The sequence below is a fragment of the Rhinatrema bivittatum genome, chromosome 4, assembly GCF_901001135.1.
Source record: "Rhinatrema bivittatum chromosome 4, aRhiBiv1.1, whole genome shotgun sequence".
Classification (NCBI taxonomy): domain Eukaryota; kingdom Metazoa; phylum Chordata; class Amphibia; order Gymnophiona; family Rhinatrematidae; genus Rhinatrema; species Rhinatrema bivittatum.
The window spans coordinates 120,991,729-121,011,800 of record NC_042618.1 but is presented as its reverse complement, the minus strand read 5'-3'; the positions used below and the strand labels follow the sequence as shown (position 1 = coordinate 121,011,800).

General features: G+C 44.3%; 1 protein-coding gene across 1 annotated transcript in view; it reads left to right on the top strand.

Annotated features, from left to right (window-relative positions):
- The window catches only part of PLEKHD1 (pleckstrin homology and coiled-coil domain containing D1), a 105,756-nt gene that overhangs the window by 45,969 nt on the left and 39,715 nt on the right, over window positions 1-20,072 (top strand). The window contains exons 3-7 of the mRNA XM_029598797.1: window positions 5,970-6,059; window positions 7,253-7,329; window positions 15,347-15,438; window positions 16,828-16,880; window positions 18,984-19,078. Of these exons, the coding sequence (XP_029454657.1) occupies window positions 5,970-6,059; window positions 7,253-7,329; window positions 15,347-15,438; window positions 16,828-16,880; window positions 18,984-19,078 (407 nt within the window). The remainder of the gene's footprint in view (window positions 1-5,969; window positions 6,060-7,252; window positions 7,330-15,346; window positions 15,439-16,827; window positions 16,881-18,983; window positions 19,079-20,072) is intronic.

The window sequence follows — 20,072 nt, the reverse complement described above, 5'->3', positions numbered from 1 at the left end:
GTGGGCCCTTGTGTTGTGGCAAGAGCTGGCTCCACCCACAGGGAGAAGCCCTGTGGGGACTCACCACGACAGGCGGGGTCTCAGCAGTGATGGACACCAGAGGTAGTAGTTTATTATACAGCAGCGGGTTAATAGACTCAGTCCAGAGTAGATGACTTGTAAGCTGGTCTCTCCGGTAGTGACCCGCAGCGCAGGGTAAGCCGGGGAATACTTCCTCTAGATGAAGCTTGGTGTAGGTTGTCCCGGTAGTGGTCCACAGCGCGGGGTAACCCGGGGAATACCTTCTCTCATAGAAACTTGTGCAGGCTGCCTCCGGTAGTGGTCCACAGAGCAGTGTAGGCTGGAGGCTGGTGGTAGACATATGCCCAAGACAGTGTGGATCCGGTAGTGGACCGCAGAGCGGGGTAAGCCGAGAATCTACACACAGAAGAAGGAGGAAGTTGTAGAACAGATCCAATACTCACTCTGAACAGAGTAGCCAGCTGTAGTGGTAGGCTCCGTGGAGACCCGAGGTACAGGAGCACTGAAGGGTCATCTGTGGAAACAGGAAGAGACTCATTGGGTTAGAGAAGTGAGGCAAGTAAAGGTGGCTCTCCGAGGAGCGAATAGCCCTGAGTGCGGCAATGCCCCCAAGGAGCGGGTACCTAGATCACTCAGTCAGGAGCGCAGGAGCAGCAAAGTGAAGTCCCAGAATGGCGGAATTGAGTAGGACAGGAATCCTTGCTAACTCGATGGTATGCTGGCCCGATGAGATTATATATACGTAGGCAGTGATGTCATGCGGTGGGGACGTCCCTGAGGTTCCCGCCATGACGTGGTTAAGATGAGGACAGGCACGCGCGCGTGTGCCCTAGGTCACCCCAGAAGTAAGATGGCTGCCGGGAGCACCAGCACCATCTCGGGAACGCCATGGAGGGTGGCGTGCAGAAGCCGAGGCGGCCATCCTCCCTAGACTTGGAGTTGCAGGGCAAAAAGAGGTGAGCAGCAAATGTGACTGACCGGCGCAACACCATTCACACACACATACATACAAAATCCAGGCAGACATTCACATACACACATACAATCCAGGTTGCCATTCACACATACACACACATATACAATCCAAATGCTATTCACACACACACACAAGCCAGGTTGCCATTCACACACAAACACACACACACACACACACATATACAATCCAGGATGCTATTCACACACACACACACACACAAGCCAGTTTGCCATTCACACACATATACACACACACAAAATCCAGGCTGCCATTCTCACACACACACACACACACAAAATCCAGGCTGCCATTCACACACTCACACATAGAAACCATGCTGCCATTCACACAACACACACAAGCCAGGCTACAATTCACACACACATATACAAGCCAGGCTGCCTTTCATAGCACACACACAAAATGTAGAATGCCATTCACACACACGCACACAAAATCTAGGCTGCCATTCACACACACACACACACAAAATCCAGGCTGCCATTTGCACACACACATGCATACAAAATCCAGACTGCTATTCACACACTCACATAAGCCAGTCTGCATTCACACACACACATAACCCATGTTGCTATTCACATGCACAAACCAGGTTACCATTCACAGCACATACACACAACACAGGATGCCATTCACACACACAAACACAAAATCTAGGCTGCCATTCACATACACACATACAACCTAGGCTGCCATTCACACCAAACATACACAAAATCCAAGCTGCCAGTCACACACACACGCATACACACAAAATCCAGACTGCCATTCACACACTCACATAAGCCAGTCTGCCATTCACACATACACCCCCCCCCACACACACACACACACAAACACAAACAACCCAGGCTGCTATTCGAACCCACAAGCCAGGCTGCCATTCACAGTGCATACAACCCAGGATGCCATTCACACACACACTCAAAATCTAGGCTGCCATTCACCACACACATACACAAAATCCAAGCTTCCAGTCACACACATATACAAAATCCAGGCTGCCATTTATATAAACACACACATACAAAATCCAGACTGCTATTCGCACACTCACACAAGCCAATCTGCTATTCACACACACACACACACACACACACAACCCAGGATGCCATTTACACACACACACACACACACACACACACACACAATCCAGGCTGCCATTCACATACACACAAAAATCCAGGCTGACACACATACACAATATCCAGGTAGCCATTCACACACACACAAAATCTAGGCTGCAATTAACACACATATACCCACACACACAACATCCAGGCAGCCATTCACACACACACACACACACACACACAATTTAGGCTTCCATTCACATACACACAGATACACACATAAACAAAATCCAGGCTGCCATTCACACACACACATTCTAGGCTGCATTCACATACACACATACAAAATCCAGGCTGCCATTCACACACACACAATCTAGGCTGCCATTCACACACACACAAAATCCAGACTGTCATTTACACACATACACACACACACACAAAGCCAGGCTGCCATTCACAGCACACACACAACATCCAGGCTTCCTTTCACACACGCAAGCCAGGCTGCCATACACACACACAAACACACACACACACAACCCAGGCTGGTATGCAGGATGGCTCCCATTCTCACACATTCCCCCCCCCCCCTCCACCCTCGTGTTTGACATCAGGATACACTGGCACAGCACTTCTTTTCTTTCTCATCTTACCATGCTCACAGTGTTGCTGAAAGCCTTCTGTTGCTAGTCCTGCAATTTTATTTTTTGTGGCCCTGTGCAGTTCAAGTGCTTATGGCAGTCCCTGGTCTGAGACAATTATACTGGTTTGGCCTCTGTTGGAAACAGGATGCTGGGCTTGATGGACTGATGGTCTGATCCAGCATGGCAATTTCTTATGATCTTAAGTTCTTTTCCTCCCCCTCTCCCTCTCTACGTTATCTGTTGTTAATGTTCAATCTTGGTTCCACTGTAAAGCAATCCTGCTGTTGTTATGTTTTCATTGTAAATCGATATGATGTATCCAATGAATGTCGGTATATTAAAAACCTCAAATAAATAAATAAATAAATAAATACATACTTCCCACCTTCTGACACAGGACCTGGCTGGATATGAAAAAAAAACTGCTAGGAGGGTTCAGTGTCTCCTAAGTTTCAGCAGGAAATAATCACTGAAATCCAATCTAAAAAATAAATAAATAAATACTGGCTTGCTTGGCTGGTGCCGTGGGGTAAGTGGTGGTGCAGGGAGGAAGCAGAGTCTACAACTTCTGCTCTGGTTGGCACTGCACTGGACCACTGGGACTTGAGAGGACATGGTCACACTGACTCCACCCACTGCCGCCCCCCCACATGTTCCGCCCTGTTCAATTGCATTGTATGCACACCGGGTTGCACAGGTCTGCAACCAGAATGATCCCATCTTCATTCCTTTTTTTGCCTCTTTCTCCTGTCCAGCATGATCCCAGGCCTCTTCCTCTCCCAGCAGACCTCTACTTCCACTCTCTCTCTCCCCTGCCTCATGAAGCTTCCCCTCCACCCCCTCTCATGCAAAGTACAGGAAGCATATGCACATAGGTCCCACGGTAGCCCCACCCTTTATAGGGGTTCCTTTATGAAAGGAAGGCAATGCAGGATGAAGAGATGGGGCTACTGAAGAACCTGTAAGTGCACACTGGCTCACAGGCCCTGTGCTCACTGACCACCTCTGCAGTTTCCTCTGAATCAGCTGCAGGAGGTGGGTTTGGGGGCAAGAAGTGGAGAACCATAGGAAGGGGAGGTCATTGGGGAAATAATAATAAATAAAATGATTCCAGAGACTCCTTCAGCTGCTCATATCTCAAATCAATTGCTTAGTTGGCTTATGCCATTGTCTATCGCCAACTCTGAACAACCAATGTACTGTCTGCTTATATTTCATGCATAGCATATCGATCATTGCTTATCTCTCAATTTTTTGAGCCTTGACTGATTTTCTGTAGTAAAATTGAAGTTTAAGACGGCAATGCCAATGGAGTATATGGAACTGAATGACCTTACTAGGAGGATCATCTTATGATGGTCTCATGTTAGCATCTTTGTAGCATTTTATACTCAGTAGTGTGGAGTCTTGTTATATTAAATCAGGGCATCCCAAACCTGTCCTGGAGACCCCACAGCCATTCAGGGTTTTAGGACATTCACAATGAATATGCATGAGATAAATTTGCATATACTGAGTCTCTAGTGTCTGCTAATTTATCTCATGCCAATTCAATGTTGATATCCTGAAAACCCAGCTGACTATGGGATCCCCAGAACAGGTTTGGGAAGCCTTGTACAAAATCTTTAGAATTTATATGATGGCATTTTTCAATATTTTGCTACTAAACAAAATGAGTATTTGATATTTTTTCTGTTTGGCTAATGCTCCTTCACCCTCAGTGCACCACTTAGTTTACCAGAGAGTATACTGCAACACTTACACTGGACTCAGTTCCTCCAAATTCAGGAATTCACAAATATTTATTTATTTATTTTATTTATTTAAAATCTTTTCTATACCGTCGTTAAGGTGGGTACCGTCACAACGGTTTACAGTAAGGCACATAAAGTAATGCAATTAAAATCTTTCAGTTTACATAGGTGCCATAAGGTTCGGTAACAGTTTTTAATAAATGTAAATTGATAAATGTGAAAAACATCATGTCCAGGTCAATTCTATAGCAGTTTTGAGTACAAGACTCGTTTTCTAATTGTAACTTATCCTTTCGTGATGCGCTCTCTATTAAAACAAAAACTACACACTTGGGGATTACTGTTCTGTGTATTGGTGTTCCTTGTGCTTCCCTGGTTTCTATTCTCCCTTCTCTTTTTGAAAAGCTTGTTTAAACAGCCAGGTTTTTAGATTTTTCCTAAATGTTTTGTTTTCTCTTTGTAACCTTAACTCCAGGGGCATAACTTTCTTTTGGAAGTTCTTCTGATTTTGGTGAATAAAAATCATATCCTGTGCTAAAAATAGGTGGATCAGGGCAGGCCATGAGTTTTTCAGGAAAATCTAATAAACCCCTTTTATACTTTTTTTTTTTTTATTACCGTTACCCATTTACACTCAAATTATTACATTATTAGGGGTAGCCAGTCTCTAGTCCTCATGGACACCAATCCATTTTGGTTTTCAGGATCTCTAATGAATATGTATGAGATAGATTTGCATGTACACTGCTTCAATCATATGTAAATCTCTTTCATGTACATTCATGAGAGATATCCTGAAAACCTGAGCAGTATCCACTAAGAAGGAGATTGCCTATCCCTGTAAATTGTCAGCTTCCTTACACTATGTCTAACTCTTATCATCCCTTTTTGGATATGCTGAGTTGCTTTTCTCACACCAAAACATTTTGGAATAGATGGATGAAGTACAGTAAACAAGTTTACAGAGTGATGTTAACTTGAACAAAAGGTAAAGCACTAATGAGCTTTGAGCGCACTTTAATCATTACTAACTAATTTAAATACACTCAAGACCATTTACACAACCATCCAAATCCTTACTCTAAAACCCTACAAATCCATATCAGCCATGAAATCAAGTTTATTCTATCTGCAAATTTGAGAATTAAAGCCTAATTAAAGAAAAGCAAAATAACTGGAAAAAGAACATCTTTATTTATTAATTCTGTTCATGGCTCCTGGTATGAACAGAATTATAAAGTAAAACAGGAAGTAAGATGAGAGATCATTCTGACGGCTTTATCAGCATTTCAATGGTTGCTTTCATTCTTGCACTCTCATATCCTGGAGGTTTTCCTGAATCTCATGATAAAACTCCTTTTCTCTATCATACCTCTGCTGAATCCAATCTGTTGTTATGTTATATGCTAACTGCGCCTCTTAACTATAAAGATAAGTGGTATAAAATAATCCACATACTTTGGTTAATTAATAGGGGGTTATTCCTTTGGGAGGCTGTATCGTAGATGCCAAAGAAGAACCCAACATGCCTTATGCAATGACCATTTCTCATAAAGATTTTCATGTAAGTTTGTCTGGTTTCTATTATTTATCTGTAACGTCCTTCAGAATACATGTAGAGGCCCTGTTTAGAGCTCACTGCATGGTGACAGGGAGATGCATTGGTCTTCTTTGCTTCAGTGTAATAGTGGAGAAGTCTGCATGTTCTGATCTCTGGCCTCATTTTGCTATATCTCTCAGACAATAAAATCAGGACCAAGCCAATGAGAATGCTTTAGCATTAAAAGGTGTGATGGGAAGCCAGTGGCCAACAGTGAGCACAGAAATGTACTTGGTTACTAGTTTCCTTAGCAGGAGCACCACAAGTCTTAGGCAGTGTAGCAAAAATCCGTGGCCAACCTTATAAAGATATTTGACTGCCAGTTGTTATGAGTAAGTGGTCAAACTCTAAGGATTCCCTCCATTATGATTACATCACAATAGTCTTAGCACTTTGCATATTACATATATTATTTTTCAAAGCCATTTATCCAGTTAAATACTGATTTACCCATATAAGCTGGCAGTCTGAAATCTACCCCACTGTTGCCCCAGCTACAAATACACCGTGGGATTCCACGGTGAGTGTACCGTTTGCCTGGATGCAAGGAGATTTCACAGGTATGTATTTAGGTCAGGGGAGAAAAACAGCACGGGTACTTGAGGTTTACAAAAGTGTGCACCCCGTTATCCCCCTTCTACCCCCTGCAGAAATAGCAGGTGCAGAGTATGCAGGCCCTTTAAATACACATGCGTAACACTGGTTCATTTTCTGAAATTAGCTCCAAGATACGCCCACTAAAAGTGCCTACATACTTTGCAACTGTCTGATCTTCTCAAATTATCCCATAATCTTTGAGTAGAAAATCACCTTTGGGAATGGCACTCAGTCATGAAAACTTTGACTCTGCAGGCAAGAGTGAAAAAACACACTAGCATTAGCTTTCTGAAAGATAATGGAGCTAAGCTCTTCTTAGTAGAAACCACAGTGCCTGCACATTCAGACTATTACATTGTCATTAAATAAAAAGATCAAGAACCAAAAAATTAGCCATAACTGTTCAGTCTAGTCCAGGTCAAACATACTACCACCATGGCTTCTGTTCTGAAAGCATCAGTGCGCCTTCCATGAGAAACACAAATTCTGATATTTTTATCTGCATGGCTGGATCCACCACAATTAGTATCTCCCCTGATGCATTTGATTTTCTCCTCCAGGGTAATATCGTCTTAGCAGCAGAGTCTGAGTTTGAGCAGGCTCAGTGGCTAGAAATGCTACATGAGTCAGGAAAAGTGTAAGTAATTACATCTTTTTCTTCTTTTCTTCACACCATACAAGATGATGGATGCATGTTTACATAACAAGCGTTCAAAGTAAACAACTAATAAAAATTTTAAAAAACAGCAATAACAGCTATTAAATTATCAGAAATAATTAAAACAGCAACAAAAACTCTAAACTCAGTAGAAGTAAAACCAAAAGAGTAAATGGATCAGAGATAGTTGGTATAATCATTCAAAGCTGAGTAAAAAGTTAAGTTTTGAAAGCTCTCCTAAATTTAACAAAATGTTCTCAATTTGAAGGCTAAGAGGAAGTGAATTCCACAAATTGGGTGCCAGGTGTCTGTGTATGTGGAGGGCTTAGTAGGGAAGATGTGGAAAGGTGTGGATCAGAATGCTTGCAGAGGGTATTTGAGGGAAGGAGGAGGTGGTGTATGTGGTGGTGATAGGTGCATGGGTGGGTTGTGTGTAGGTGGTGGTGGTGGTGTAGGTGGGAAGTGGTGGTAAGGGTATGTGTTGTGAGTGTGGTACAAGTGGTATGTGTGGGGTATGAGTAGTATAGGGGGTGAGTGGGGTGTTCACTCTTTCCTCCTTGACCTCTCCATTTTCCCCATATGTGGGAATGGTATGTATATGTTGTGGGGATAGTATAGGGGCATGGGGTATGAGTGGGAGATGTGTGAGTGGTGTTGAGAGGTGAGTGAGGGATGCGTGTGTCAGGGAGGATATGATGGAGGGGTGTTGAGAGTATGTGGGGGATTCTCCCCACCTTCTCCCTTCCCTCCTTCCTATCTCTCTCCTTCCCTGAATGTGGTGTGTGTGTGTGTGTGTGTGTGTGTTATGGAGACATCAGAGTAGGGAGTGATTGGGTGTGTGCTGTTGGAGGGTGCACTCTCTCCCCCTCCTCCCATCATGTGTGTGTCTGATGGCAGTGTTTCCCAACCAGTGTGCCTTCAGACCTGATCAGGTATGCCATGAAAAAGTCACCACGGACTGATGCTCAGATTCAGGCCAGCATTTGGGTTCTGCTCTCAATGGGTTTTTATCAGCCATCATATACTAAGTTACTAGCTTATATTTAATAATAAGAAAAGGATAGATTTTTATTTGCAAAGATTAAAAAAATTCTTTGAATCTTAACGGACCAATGATTATATTATGGGCTATTAAAAATATATGATTGAATGACCTGGGTGTAATTCATTGATAGTCCCATGTATAAAGGTCCCTGTATGGATTTATAGAGAATTTCCTATAGTAAACTGACAGTGTAAAAGCAGTAAGGAGGAATTTTGCAGTAGTTAGTTACTATCAGGTCGATACAGTAAGGAGGGGTAGGAAGAGCTGTGTTAGTGCAGGGCGCACTCGCGGTTGCCGCATGCACAGCCCAGCTCACCTACCGCTCCATACTGTATTTAAATTGCTTGCAAATGCAAGCCGCGTGCGGAAGGGGTTACCCGGTGATTTAAAGAGGCGGTAAGGATGGGTTAAAGGGGATTGTGTATCGCAGGAAGGGCTAACGCGGCCGGAAAGTGAGTAGAAAGCGGGTTAGGAGCGGGGTAACCACAGTCGCACTTTACTGTATTGACCACTATGTAACATGAGACATCAGTGCTGGCTCTTAAATTTGTAGAAACTCCTTTCCAAGAACATGTATATTCGTGCATACCTCTTCCTAGTTACAGACAGGATTAAATGTATTCTCCAAATTTCAGTTCATATAATTTTGTGATTTATGGGACCATCATATTATCTTTTAGAGCCTTGCGTTATGCTCCATCGATAAATAAGAGGGACACACTTTTAATCATAGGTCCATAGGTCCATCTTTAAATATTTATAAGCATTTTTTCAAGCATTTTTCAAAAATTGTGAGCATTAAAAAGTGCACTACTTCCCCGTTTTTAATCCTGTCTGTTGGTTATCATATCGTATTGCCCTTTAAGGCTTTTTGTTATGCTCAGGCTTGTAAACCCTTGGACCGACAGGAGGATGGTGTACCTTAGGAGGTGGATCCTCAGGTTCTCCCATCGGGTGGCGAGGCGGAACAGAAGATGCGACCTGCTGACCCTCGGCACTGGAGACTGAGGTGACCGTGGAGGCAGACGAAGAGTTGTGACGTCGAGGAGAGGAACTGTGCCTTCGCCACTGGAAGTCGCGATCCCCCCGGGAGGAGCCCGTGGGGACCCGGGCCACTGGGACTTAGGTGGGCCCACGGAGACGATGGTCCAGAAGAAGTCCAAGGTCAAGTGCGGGAGGGTCGTCGCATACCAGTCCGAAGTCACACACCAGGAATCACCGCTTGCCAGTCCGAAGTCAGGAACCAGGAATCAATGAGACGAGACAGGAACCAAGAAGCAAGGGTCCGAAGCACAAGAAGACTCACTGAAGCAAGCAGACTCAAACAACGCTGGAACGACGTTGCCAAGTCAAAGAATGAGCAGAGGAAGTCTCCTTATATACTTCCTCTGCTCTGGCTCATAGGGATCAGCTTGGTCAATTAAAGGGGCGAAGTCCCTTTAAATCTCAGAAGGAGGCGCAGCCTCGTGCCTAAGATGGCGGCAGCCATTTTGGATCTCGGGCCGCAGAGGAGAGCTGCCTGATGCCACAACGGAGGAGCAGGGACGGCTCCCGACCCGGTGGCCAAGCCGGAGGCCCACGCCGGGGCGCGAGAACAACGGGCACCGGACTGCAGACGTCTCCCCTGATGCTACCACGGCTGGTCACCGTCGCAGTCAGGTAGGGGGCGCGACCGCAGTCATCCGTGGCCGCGGAACACAACACATTTTTTGTAATATCTTCCTAGTTACAGGCATGAGCTCTGGAGTGTGGAAATTAATGGGCAGCATCCCGAGCATATAGAGCTAGGCCCTGAGTTTTGCAGCACACAAACAGCACCTCCTCATCTTCCTTCTCTTGAGCCTCATTCTTTGAGTCTTTCCAGCCTCTTCTATCTCCAGGCTGAATGAGATGGGAAGAGCGTGCACTGAGCACTGGATGTGACTCTCTTTGAATGTTGGGAGCAGCACCAGTGAAAGATCTCTGGCAGTAGCACGCGGCAGCCAAGAGAATTAACTGAGCCGGCTGCCTGCACCACAATGACTTCTCCCTTCTCCTTCACTTGTATATAGAGGCAGTTGGTCCATTGGGCACCCCTTTTCTCCCTTTGTTTTAAAATTTGGAAGAGAGATGGGAGGGGCTTTCAGTGTTTTCCTAGCTCTTCTCTTGATCATATGAATCCTCTTCATGTCCACACTGTCTACTCCATGGAGTCATGTGTGCCACACAGCATTTTTGTTAATGTAGGTGTGCTTTGGGCATGCAAATATTGGGAAACATTGGGTTATGGGGTTGGAGTGAGCGGTGGAGTTGTGCATCTGGGGGAGATGCATAACAAGGGAGTGAGTTGGGGGGTGCTCCCTTAGACTCTATACTGTTCTCCTCCCCACTTCTCCCCTATCCCTCTTATCCCAGGCTCCTGTGTGATTACACAGAGGCGGAGGCAGAGGGAGTGTGTATATGTGCTGTGGTGTTGGTTTGAGTGATGTGGGTGAAGGGGATCAAGGAGTGACGGGTTGTGAACGAGTTTGTGTGTGTATCCTTTCCCCCTTGCACTCTCTACTTTTTCCCCTCTTCTTCCCCTTTTCCTTGTGTATGTGTGTGTGTGGGCAGCCCTCGCTTTGTCAATAGGTACCCATTATATCTGCGCTGCTGAATATATCGACTAAATTTTGGCTAATTTGCTTAACCGGATAGAAGCTGAATATGGACCCCTAAATGTGTCCCTTGCTAGTAATGCATACAGTACTACAGACACACAGCAGTGAGGTATGGTAGTTTTCAGACACTCCCTAATGAGAGATGTCTAGGAATTTACGAGTTGAATAAAACTCATCTAGTCCAGAACTTTCTGTGTTCTTTCTTCAGGAAGGCAGCCTAGGACTCAGGGTTGGAATCCCTGGAGCTGTAGGAAAGTACTTGGAGCAAGCCATGAGGGGCTTTGAGATGGAATCTGGGTTTGCCTTCTTATGAAGAGAAGTATTCTACTTGTTCCAGTACAGCTTATCCACCAAGCTCCAGAAAGTTTGTGTTCTGCATGTGAAAAGGTTCTGCGCCCAAAGAGAGTGGAAGCAAAATCTCCTAGAGAAGTGAATTTGTCAGAGGATTCTCAGAGGAGAGATCGCTGGAGTGGGAAGGATCTCATTCCGGTGCAGGGAGACTGTCCTGCGTTGTCAGAGGAGGAGGGGAGAAATAATCATCCTGATTCAAGTGTCCAAAAAGGAGTCTGTGAGTCAAGGAAGATCCCTAAGAATATCCTGATAGGGGTTGGGGAGTCAGAGGACACCCCTGCTGGTGAATGTAGCTCTGTGACTGTTTGGAATTTCTATTTCTGCCGTTGATATTATCAGAAGAAACTGTACATTTTGTCAGATCATTTCCATTTCACAAGTACCTCGGTAAACTTTCTAGTTTTGAAACAATCCCATTTTGATGTGTTTTGTTTTCTTTTTTTTAGTGAAGATAAGGAGAGTGTCCCAAGCCTTAAAGGTCCTGATGCAAGTCTTCCTCCTGTTGGAAGTTCCCCGGGAGCCCCATGGGGGTGCATGATGGCCCCTCAGCTCCCTGGTGTGCTGTGCTTGAGATGAGAGTAGAACAGGAGTGTTTTATGTATATTTTTATGTATATGATATGTGATGTAAAGCATGCATAATGGATTACACATGTATGCTTAGAAGCCTGGGTGATTGAGCACTGCTGATACAAAGGTTTCACTGTAGATAGCTTGCATTTATTACATACAACACTGGTCTTCGGAGGAAAGTGAAGTTATTATACAGCTGTAGGAACCAAAGACCCAGGTTCAATTCTCCTGTCCCCTGGAAGCAGCAGAACCTAGGAACATTAGGGAGGTGATATGCTTGGGACCTAAGAATAGGATGATTGCTGCTGAAAGGGTGATTCCAGCTGGCATAAGAGTAATACTGCATGGGTCAGGCTTGGATGCTGCTGCTTTCCTAGCCTTTATCCATTAGGGATCTAGACTGCCCCATGCAATTACTGTGGGGATTTTTTGTTTTCTTGGAATGAGATAGAAATTGTGAATACAGTTTTTGAAATATCCTTATGATATGTAGCATGATCTTGGGTTCTTGCCAGGTTCTTGTGGCCTGGCTTGGCCTCTGTTGGAAACAGGATGCTGGGCTTGATGGACCCTTGGTCTGACCCAGCATGGTAATTTCTTATGTTCTTATCTCACTGCACTTTATCTGGTGTGTAGTGTCAACAACTTTCAAAAGCTCTCTTGCGGGACTTATTGAAATGTGTTAGGAATGAAGGATGTCACAAAGCTCGGCTGAAATAGATTTGATTCATTCTTTCACAGGGCAGGGTGAAAAAAAAAATCTGTATCATTTTTTAACCACTTCGCCATCTTATTGGTGTACTCAGTTGAAAATAGATGGCCTCATCCTCCTCTCCTACAAACAAAGGTTTGGTGTAGTTCATTGCATCTCTAATAAATCTATTACACATAAATTATTCAAGAAAGCATTAGCAACGAGGCATCTGTCACTTGACCTAACCCAGACCCACTGTTTCCTTTGCTGTAGTCCAAAATTCTGGATCTGCTTCTGATTCATGACTCACTAGAAGAGAGAGCCAGATTTGCTCTGTCATCTGCATTGCAGGGTGACTGTAGTAGTTCAAAAAAATCTGCTTAGAACATTATTTCCCTTGCCTTTTATGTTACTGTTAACACTGAGCAGCAGCAATTGGTCTGTAATTCACCTCTTGTGCTGGTGATGATGTGTGAAGGTCGGGGAGGATAGTGAGACTTGGGTTAGCAAAGTCAACGCAGCAGCTGAATAGATTAAAAAAAAAATACTTGTTTCATGCAGGGGTCGGGAACCTTTATGGCTGAGAGAGCCATGAACGCCACATATTTTAAAATGTAATTCCGTGAGAGCCATACAAGACCTACCAAATGAATTTACTACAACCCCCTACTCTCCTGGTGCCCCCCCAAGACCTGCCAAATTAATTTACTACAACCCCCCACCCTCCTGACCCCCCCCCCAAGACCTGCCAAAAGTCCCTGGTGGTCCAGCAGGGGTCCAGGGCTCGCAGACAAATCTTTAATAAAAAAGTAAAAATCTAACAAAACCCCCCACCCTCCTGATGCCCCTCCCCCCAAGACCTGCCAAAAGTCCCTGGTGGTCCAGCGGGGGTCCGGGAGCGATCTCCTGGACTTGGGCTGTCGGCTGCCAGTAGTCAAAATGGCGCCGACGGCCCTTTGCCCTTACTATGTCACAGGGGCTACCGCCGCCATTGGTCGACCCCAGTGACATAGTGAGGGCAAAGGGCCATCGGCGCCATTTTGACTACTGGCAGCCGACAGCCCAAGTCCAGGAGATCGCTCCCCGACTGCTCCTGGACCCCCGCTGGACCACCAGGGACTTTTGGCAGGTCTTGGGGAGGGTGGGGGGTTGTAGTAAATTAATTTTGGAGGTCTTGGGGGGCATCAGGAGGGTGGGGGATTTTGTTAAGATTTTTACTTTTTTATTAAAGATTTGTCTGCGAGCCAGATGCAGCCATCAAAAGAGCCACATCTGGCTCGCGAGCCATAGGTTCCCTACCCCTGTGTTAAGGCATGCAGAGATCAAGATAGAAGCTGCAAAGGGGAAAGTTAAAAGAACAAATAGCATATTATTCATTCATAAACAATGTACCCAGTGACATAAAGACAAAAGGGCCAATGACATCATGAGTTGGAAAACTTCAGTGGAAGTACTAATGACAGGAAATGCCCAAGCGTGAGCAGTTGTGAATATCGGGCAGCAATTGATGACTGGTACTCTTGAGGCAGCCTAGAATGACTGAGGATTCTCTTTCCGTTTACTACATTCAATATGCAGGTCTTTGAGCCGAGCAGAAGTATTAGAACAACTATTGGGCTGATGCAATTATGGGCGCTGAAAAGTCAGCTCCCGCTTGGTGCCTGCAAGGGGGGGGTGCCATGTGACCTTAGCGCCTCTTTCCTAAAGTGACCCACCGCAGCTGCCAGTTATGAAGACTGACACCGGTAAACTCGGCCTCAGTTTTCATAACCGGCCGTCTGCCAGTAATGAAAATGGCCGCCAATTCTGCTGAGTTATTTTATTTTTTATACTTTAAAAAAGAAGTACAGAAAAGCATTTTTTTCTGCTTTTCTGTACTTTTCAATGCACTCAGCTATTTACGCCTGCTCCAGGCAGGCGTTAATATCTGAGTGATAAATGTGCGTCTGAGATGCACATTTAGCTTTTTTGCATTCAGAGTGAATGAGTAATTTGCATGTGATGAGCGCTACCTCATTCACTCCATGTCGGACGCGTGTTAAATAGGCGCTAATCCCCCTATTGCATTATGGGGTGGATTAGCACCTATTTATCCCGCGTCCGACTGCGGGTTATACAGTGTGCTCGGCTGAGCGCACTGTATTGCATCGGCCCCTATGCAAAATGTTTGGAAGACTAAGAGCTCAATATTCAGCAGCATGGGGAGCAGACAGGTTATCCAGCTACAGATAGCCAGATATTCAGCGGAGTGCTGTCAATTAGGTGCTCCACTGAGTATATCTGGATGAAGTCCAGGTTAGCCAGATAAACGTATCCAGCTAACTTTAGGACTGCTCTCTGACATGACCAGACTTAGTTGAATAAGTTATCTGGCTACCTTTGAATCAGGCTAATTTAACTTCACCCCAGAATGCTCTTGGGTCGTCTCCAAATTATCCAGATAAGCTTTAGCCGTCTAACTGCTTTGCCGGATAATTTGGAGGTGTTCAGAACGAGGGAATTGTTAAATCCCACAGTTTGTTCGACTAAGTCCCAAGCTTAGCTGGACAAACTATTCAAATATTGACCCCCCACCCCTAACAGATAGCAAAAAAAAAAAAAGTGACCCTCCTGCACCTCCCACCATTATTTACAAAGAAAGCTGAGTTCTAACAGCATGGCTGAATTCCTTCTCTTACATCTTTCTCTCTTTCAGGACTTGGCAGAATGCCCAGCTGGGAGAAGCAATGATTGAAAGTCTAGAAGCCCAGGGACTCCAGCTTGCTAAAGAGAAACAGGAATATTTAGGTTCGATGAACTCTGCTTGGTGATATAGATTTCATAGGTGCTAATAATTTGGGACAGGTTATCTAGGGGTAAATGCAATGAATTAGTCAACTGTTATACCTTCCTCACTTCCCATCTTAAACCCCCCCCCCCCCCCCAGCTGGATAATTTGTCCTGGATATTCAGTGAGATAAACATCCACAGAATATCCCCCGTAAAGTTAAACGGCTAACTTTAAACATAACCAGATATTCTTTTGAATAACACTGGTTTTAAAGTTATCCAGCTATGGCCGGTTAAGTGGTGAAACGAGACTAAAAGAAAAAAAAAATCAGATGGTGGGCCTGCTGGGCCAAGCACATCCCCTCTCCTCGCTCCCACCTGAGGATTAAATGCTCGGGCCTATTGGGCCGAGCCTGCAGCCCCCCTCCCCCGACCCTCCTCATTGAAGAAAGTTAAAAATTTCAGTGCTGAGTCTGGTCTCTCCCACCTACACTCTTTAACCCCCCCCCCCCTTCCCCACTTCCGGTCCAGTAAAGATTTTCAAAATTTGGTAAGTTCCAGGGCCCCTCCATGTCACACACACCCCCTCCCCCACTCTCCCTCTCATCCTCCTGGTCCTGATCCCTTTCCTTATGTTTAGTCTTAAGCCTGGATCATGGTAGCAGCCTTCCGCAATCCAGACCCACTGCTTCATCCATCTCTAAGCAGCTTTTGCCATAGCTAAGCAGCTACAATGGAAGCTTTTGTCTTAGTTGCCAGTGATGGCAGAAGTGGTGGTCCCGGATCGCGGTAGGACACTATTAAGTTTTTTGCCTGACTATGCCCTTCCCTGGAACACCTCCAACACACCCCTTTCTTAGGTGGCTAATTCTTAGTCGGATAAAGGCTTATCCAGCTAAGAAATGGGAATATTCATCTGAAATCGGACCTAAGAATTATCTTGGCTATTTAGGCAGATAACTCACAAGTTATCTGTCTACATGTCTTTGAATATTGACCTCAATGCTGATAAGATGGCCTTTCTGATAGGAATCATACTGGCACATCATAGTTAAATAGAATGAATGAATATGCCCGACTATAATTTGCCATGTTTGCTTCAGCATCACCAGGGCTCTCTTATGAGAATGTTAAACAGCTGGGGAACTGTGGCATCCAGGCCTTTTCTGCTTCTGCTCCTGCTCCTGCTCCAAACTACCAGAAACAAACGCATGGAGGAAAGTGCAAGAATAAAACACTTTTCTGAGCTGTTTTGTACAACATAGCCAACAAATTCATCACGCGTGTGCACTCTGTGACACAAGATTCTGCATTTAATGCATTTCCAGTGGCAGTTCTGTTAGGGTCTTTCTATAAACCTTTAAATGACTATTGATTCTCACTTCCTTTTTACCTGCTTATTTGTAGATAAACTGATGGAAGAGACGGAAGAGTTGTGTCTGCAGAGAGAGCAGAAAGAGGCAAGTGTCTTGCAACCTATTCACCACCTCTCTCTCTCATGCAGGAGCTGCTCAAGGCAATTTGCTGCCTGAGGGGAAGGAGGAGATGGTGCTGCCCCCTCCTTCCCCCTCACCAAGACACAGCACAGGCCAAATCATCAAGAAGAGCAAGGTGGGGGGTCTCTTTGCAGCCTGGCCCTTTCTGTGATTTCAGATGCTGAAAAAGAGGGAAAGCAGAGGGCAGAGTTTCCAGATCAGGGACAGGATAATTTTTCTAGGAAGCTGCCACATTCGCAGGGAGCTTAAGACCTGCCTCCCATCTTTTTCCCAGCATTTTTCCCAGGAGAAGTAGAAGATGGGTGAATGGTGGGGGTCTTTGTGTGGTGCACTCTCTCCGGCTGGCGCAAGAGCATTAGGCAGAACTAGGTAAAGTTTAGATCACTGTGCCTGGGCCTCCCTACCCTGCCCTCACCACACACAATTAAAAATTCTGCGTTTATAAATAACAATTTTACATGAAAAAGGAAACCACAAGTCTAGTCTTCTGATGTAAAATTATCACAACCCTGCAAAAAAAACCCAAAACTCACTTAGAATGTATATGGTATTAGACCTATTCTAATGCAAGTTGGGGTGGGCTTTGCCCTCAGAAAGCCCAGAGTAAATTGAATTACAATTACAGAATAACAAACCTCCCATACTAAAAGCCCTCAAACCATAAAAATCTCAACTATGAAAAGGCAATGCTGCAAATATTACACCAGGCGCCAAACATCAATACACCTCCTATTAGGAAAACAGAACAATCCAGGCTGCTATAGATCTCTACACAGAAACTTCAATCTAGGAGAATATCTCACCTCAGACACACATTTAGAACACAGACAGACCCTCACCAAATGCAGAATAAAAAGACAAAATATAAACATAAACATGCAGACAAAAACTGAATTGGAAACTGCAATGAGCTAGATTGTATGCAGTGCAGCAATGGAAAAACATAAATATCATTTCTCAAAATAATAAAATCAAGGAATATAAAGCATCAATCATAATAGTAAATACACACTAATAAAAAAGAATAAATATGTCTAAACAGCTGATGAATAGAATAACGGCCAATAATATAAAAATTATTTTAAAACTTCCTAAACATAAATAATATATTTCAAAATAGCAGACACATAAAAAATCCAATAATTAAAACTAATAGGGATTTTAAAAATCCCCACTTTCTACACCTAGGAACATTTGATTTCCAGTCACCCTGAGATTACCGTGGATTAGTGCTGGGGGAAGGGAGGAGGAACTGTCTCTTCTCATAAATGTACATTCTCTCTCATACACACACACACACACACACATTCTTTCACACACACATACACAGATGCTCTCACATATGTCCTTCATACACATACACAGATGTTCTCAATCATGCTCTTTCACACATACACAGACAATACAGGCTCTCTCATATATACACATACTATCTTACACACATATACTTTTGCTCACACACTCATGCACATGCTCTCTTGTAAACGCTGTCTGTCTATCTCACTCACACATGCTGTCAGGCAGTCGTGGTTTCTCATTTTCTTTTGCAGCCAGCAGCCACTGGGCCTCTCTTTTCTTTGGCTACCCACGGGGCCTCCTTTCTTCTTTGGCCACCGGCGGGCTGGACCTCTTCTGTCTTCAGCTCTGCAGGCGCATCATTCTGCTGCGCCACCGCAGGGCTCTTCTTCTCACTCATGGTGGATGGGAACCCCACAGGTGCGTCTTTCTGCTGTGCTGCCACAAGGCTCTGCTTCTGGCCAGTGGGCCACGGGATCCCCGTCGCAGTCATGTCATTAAATATGAAGTTGGGATAAGGTGAGATGGCTGCCGGAGTTGCATTTTGAAGCAAATTTTTGCTACTCCAAAATTTTGCTGCCTGAGGCAGCCGCCTCACCCTGCCTCATTATAGAACCTCTCCTTTTTTCATATACAATACAACTGGGAGAATTTGAAGTAGAAAATCAATTTGACCAAAGAAGCCAAAGTTTGTCAGAAGCCAGAATAACCTCAGAGACGCAAAAAAAGAAATGAGATGGCATTTCAGCATTCAGTGTTTTTCTTTTTTAGGAGCTTGAACGATTGAATCAGGTATTGGAGGCAGAAAAACAGAAGTTTGAGGAGGTGGTCCAGGAACTCAGGTGTGAGCAGGAGCAGATTAAAAGGTAAAGGTGCTTCTTCAGCCTTGCTTACTTTGTCACTGGGCCCAAGTAATTATGTAGGGATTGGTAGGGACAGGATTTACCAGAACTTTTTGCAATAGAAATTACAGTGATTCGCTGGACTGTCAGACCAAGAAATAAGGAATTGCCTCATTAGTAGAGAAGGTGGCTGTCCAGTGGAAATAAAGCTCATTATAAAGTTATAAAGAAATTATTTCTCCTCTAAACCTTTAAAATATGCCTGGCAGAAACTCTTATATAAATAGTTTCAATGAATTTCATGATGGAAAAAATATTGTTGTGGTGTTCTCTTTTTCCGGTGTTTTGCATGTAGCAGAAACTACAGAGGGGCCTACTTTCAAACATCTAATTTCTTAAACATGTTTCTATTTTACTGATTATGTGTCTTTAATTATAGAATAATTAGCTCATTTGAGCATCTAATAGAAAGTCAATGTCTGCAATTACAGAAAACTGAGGCAGGAAATCTGAAGGGAAAAGGTGGTCACTAGCAAGTTACAGCAGATGGTTAAACGAGATTTAAGTTGGGAAGGTTTAAGAGTAGAATGAACTGAGAAGGGAAGAAAATGTCAAAAATAAGAGGCTGGATGGAAAATAAGCAAAAGGCCTGATAAGAAAAACAGAAGACGTAGAGGGATGGGTTGAAGGGCACATGAAGAGATTACATGGATAAAATAAGGCCTATAGGGAAGAAAGTGCACTAAGATGAAAACCAGAGTACATGAATTTGAGAGGTTTTAGTTGAATGCCGAAATGAATGTGAAGCCAGTGTAAAAGAGTTACCAGATGATGCCAGGTCATAAAGCAAAGATAGGGAAAAGAGAGAGGGGAAATATTGCTGGGTAGAAAGAGGGTGGAAGAGAGGAGAAATATGCTGCTGCTGGGGGAGAGAGGAGAGACACAAGGAGAAGAGAATGCATGGGAAGAAGAGGTGAGGAGAATTGGGGAGAAAAAGATGCTGTGAGAGGTGGAGATT